Genomic DNA, 3,761 nt, shown 5'->3' with positions numbered 1-3,761 from the left:
CGGGGGCGGACCACGGCCGCCCTCCCCTCGGGACGGGTACGGGAGCCCGCACAACACGCCGCCTTACGGGCACCGGTCTAGGCCCTACGGAAGCACCCACTCTCCGCGACACGGCGGCAGCTTCTCGGGGGGCCGGTTCGGGTCACCGTCTCCTGGCGGCTACCCTGGCTCCTACTCCAAGTCCCCCGCGGGGTCCCAGCAGCAATTCGGCTACTCCCCGGGGCAGCAGCAGACCCACCCCCAGGTAATAATAGCCAGCGTTTGCCGAGCTCTTACTGTATGGCAGGCATGGTGCTAATATTCCCTTTGTGTGGATTATTTTGTTTAATCCTCTGTGAGGTGAGATAACTGTTGTTAGCCCTGTTTTGCAGATGAGTAAATTGAGGCTTAGAGAAGTATTTTAAGATTATTCTAAAAATGGTAGAGCTGTAGTTCTGCTCTAGAGCCTTTGTGCTTTTAACGAGTAGGCTGCCACTCATACACAGATTTCCCTAATTCTCCGTTATCTCTTATTTGCTGTGGGCCTTACCAGTTCGTTTTCAGTTAAGTATTTTGAGCAACTGGGCTCTGAGGGAGGGAAAAGTGAAAGAATCCCAGTATATAACTTTTCTAGGTTATAGGCTATTGCCATCTTCCTGCAACTGTCAACTTTTTTTTTCTTTAAACTCTCTTTTTGAGCTTCATTGTCTTCTGGGCCAAGTTCTCTCAAGAGAAGGTCGGTAATAGTGGAAGTTCCCTTTTCTCTCAGTGAATACAAGACGGAGTATTGTGTCTAGGATTTCTTCGGCTTGTCTCTGCTCAGTGTTTTCCAACTTTGTATATGCTAAACCAACCACACCCCTTTGAGCCTGGAGCCAATGAGTTGTAAATTTCTATGAGAAAGGTTTTAGAAGTTCTGTATAGGGTTAAAAAAAAAAAAGTTTTAATTTTCCTCCAGGAAAAAAAAAGTATTTTGTCACGGCTTGTACTTGATTTCATCACCATTAGTCTTCAATAATAGCAGATTTATTACATTGGCAACTCAAAAAAGTAGTTGAGGGGACAGTGGGCATGGAATTATTATTAAATAAGTATGCTAAATTTTTTAAAATACCTTTAACACAAACTAGATTAAAGGAAACTTGGACTTAGCAATTGAACATACCTGGTTTCATATGACAGCTTTTAACCAGCAATGTGATCCCCATTAGCCTTTAAAACTACCAGTTACCTCTACTAAATGTTTTTTTTTTTTTTTTATTTTAACTGATGATTTTTTTCCTAAAGGGTTCTCCAAGGACATCCACACCATTTGGATCAGGGCGTGGTAGAGAAAAAAGAATGTCTAATGAGTTGGAAAGTTATTTCAAGCCTTCAATGCTTGAAGATCCTTGGGCTGGCCTAGAACCAGTATCTGTAGTGGACATAAGCCAACAATACAGCAATACTCAAACATTCACAGGCAAAAAAGGAAGATACTTTTGTTAACATTTCTGAAATTCAACTGGAAGCTTCATGTGTCAGGAACATCTTGGACAAAACTTTTACTTGTGAAAATAAGTTGAACCCAAAGATGTTGATTTTGAATAATTAGTAGGGTCTTGATATTTTTCATTATATCAAGTGTTGTTATTAGAGAAGAATGTAGGATAATTTTCAGTATTTAGTTCTCTGAAAGTGCCTATCACATTTAGACTTACAATTTCAATATATTTAACATTCCTGGTTATATAATGGACATTTGTCTTTTAAATGTTTTTCTAATGTTTTAAAATAAAACATTTTGTCTTTCTAGCTATATTGTGGTTTTGTGGTATGATAAAGAAGTAGAATAACTAAAATAATGCTTTGTAATCACTTAGAATTTATAGGTAAATGTTTTGCAAATTGTTTTTTAAAATGAAATAGATAAACTATTTCTATCTCATGTCTATTCTTTTAGCTATAGACAGTTCTATATTCCTAAAAAGGAAGCAAATAGCAAAGTTCTATTTCTACATGCATATTTTATTTAATGCTTCTGTTGAAACACTTTGAAACTTGATTTCAAATCACAGAACCCCACTTAGAATAAGTTTATACTATTAAACCAGAAAAGACAAGGATATTCATGCATAGGTAGATCAGTGTATTTCATCTGAATTTCTATCTCTTATCACTATAGTCATTTACTTTTGAGACCAAAGAAGATATTTACCATCAAACCCAAATAACTTCCATCACAAAAAGAGCATCTCTTAATTCCATCAGTCTTGAAGAAGCCATGCTCAGACATGTTTTGTATTCTTAAGCCAGTTAAGTTTGACCATTGCAATAAGGCCCTTGAGCTTGAATAACAGATCCAACCCGATATTGGAAGACAGTTCTGTGATCTTTAGCCCCATTGAGCCTACTGGAGTAGAGAAATGGTTTCCTAAAGAAAGGAAAGCTATGTGTGTGTATCTATAACAACGGAAGTAAAAAAATGAATATTTCCTCAATTATGAAAAACAAAGTTAAGCCTTACAATGTGCAATGAAATCTTTTTAGATGTTTTGAAGGCACAAACTAGATAGAGCTAGTTAAAATTTTGTCGTCCCCCCCCCCCAAAAAAAATCTAAGAATGAAATGTTTGAGCCATACCCAGTTATGTTCAGTTCATTGGATGTCTCATAGGGACAAAACAGAATGGAAGGATTTTAGATTAATTATAGTTCCAGGAGAGCCAGCACTTTGGAAATTCTCTTTCTACCAATTATTAGCTGGATGAGTTTACTTCTCAGTGCCTTAATTTTCTCATATGTAATATGAGGAAATTTACAGTATCTGTCAGAGGTGTTGTGTTTGAGGATTAAATAGGTTCATATGTGTGAAACTCTTTGGCCAGGGCCTGGCACATAGTAAGCACTCATTTATCCCTGTGTCCTCAGTTTTTAGAATAGTGCCTATAAAACTTGTAGGCTCTAGGGGCTGGGGTTGTGGCTCAGCAGTAGAGTGCTTGCCTCTCATATGGGAAGCCCTGGGTTTGATCCTCAGCACCACATAAAAATAAATTTAAAAAATAAAATGTATTTAAAAATATATACTCTTTAAAAAAAAAACTTGTAGGCTATAAATATCTGATGGGTAAATATAGAAATTCTAATTATAACTATGATATTTATCTGCCTATTCCCATGTATATAAAAGGAACAGATTAGTAATTACACTCAGCATTTTAAAAGCCCTTATTCTCTAACATCTTTCTATGTTGAGGTCATGATGTATGATGAACTTATACTATATAAAATTACTGATTCTTGGGCTGGGGATGTGGCTCAAGCGGTAGTGCGCTCGCCTGGCATGCGTGCCGCCCGGGTTCGATCCTCAGCACCACATACAAAGATGTTGTGTCTGATGAAAACTAAAAAATAAATATTAAAATTCTTAAAAAATATATATATATATATATAAAATATAAAATTACTGATTCTCTACAAAAATAGGATGCTTTTGTAAATAGCTTTTATTGAACTTAATAGGTAAGAAATATCTTAAGGAAATGACAGTTGGAAATAATTATTACAGTCTCTAGAGATTGTTGGGATAATTGGCAAAAAAAAAGTTTGGAAGCCAGGTATGGTGGCAGGTGCCTATAATCCCATCTGTTCAGGGGGCTGAGGCAGGAGGATCACAAAATTGAAGCCAGCATGATCAATTTATCTAGACTGTCTCAAAAAAAGAAAAGGAAATTAGGAACAATTTTATGTGAATGTATTCATACAATATTTGGAAGACATTCAGATGTAACTCTTCTAATGGTT

The 3,761-nt window shown here is 36.7% G+C and overlaps 1 protein-coding gene across 2 annotated transcripts in view; it reads left to right on the top strand.

Annotated features, from left to right (window-relative positions):
• The window catches only part of LOC107146194 (M-phase specific PLK1 interacting protein), a 3,028-nt gene extending 465 nt beyond the window's left edge, over positions 1-2,563 (top strand). The window contains exons 2-3 of one of the 2 annotated variants that reach the window (XM_015490244.2): positions 12-244; positions 1,267-2,563. In XM_015490244.2, coding sequence (XP_015345730.1) covers positions 12-244; positions 1,267-1,467 — 434 coding nt within the window. In that variant the 3' untranslated portion in view covers positions 1,468-2,563. Of the gene's footprint in view, positions 245-1,266 lie in introns of both variants that reach the window. The other variant, XM_048786487.1, reaches the window with a different exon arrangement.
• Positions 2,564-3,761: the final 1,198 nt, after the last annotated feature.

Source organism: Marmota marmota, unplaced genomic scaffold (assembly GCF_001458135.2).
Source record: "Marmota marmota marmota unplaced genomic scaffold, marMar, whole genome shotgun sequence".
Lineage (NCBI taxonomy): Eukaryota > Metazoa > Chordata > Mammalia > Rodentia > Sciuridae > Marmota > Marmota marmota.
Note: the sequence above shows the minus strand (reverse complement) of the source record. Positions and strands in the feature narration are given on the sequence as shown.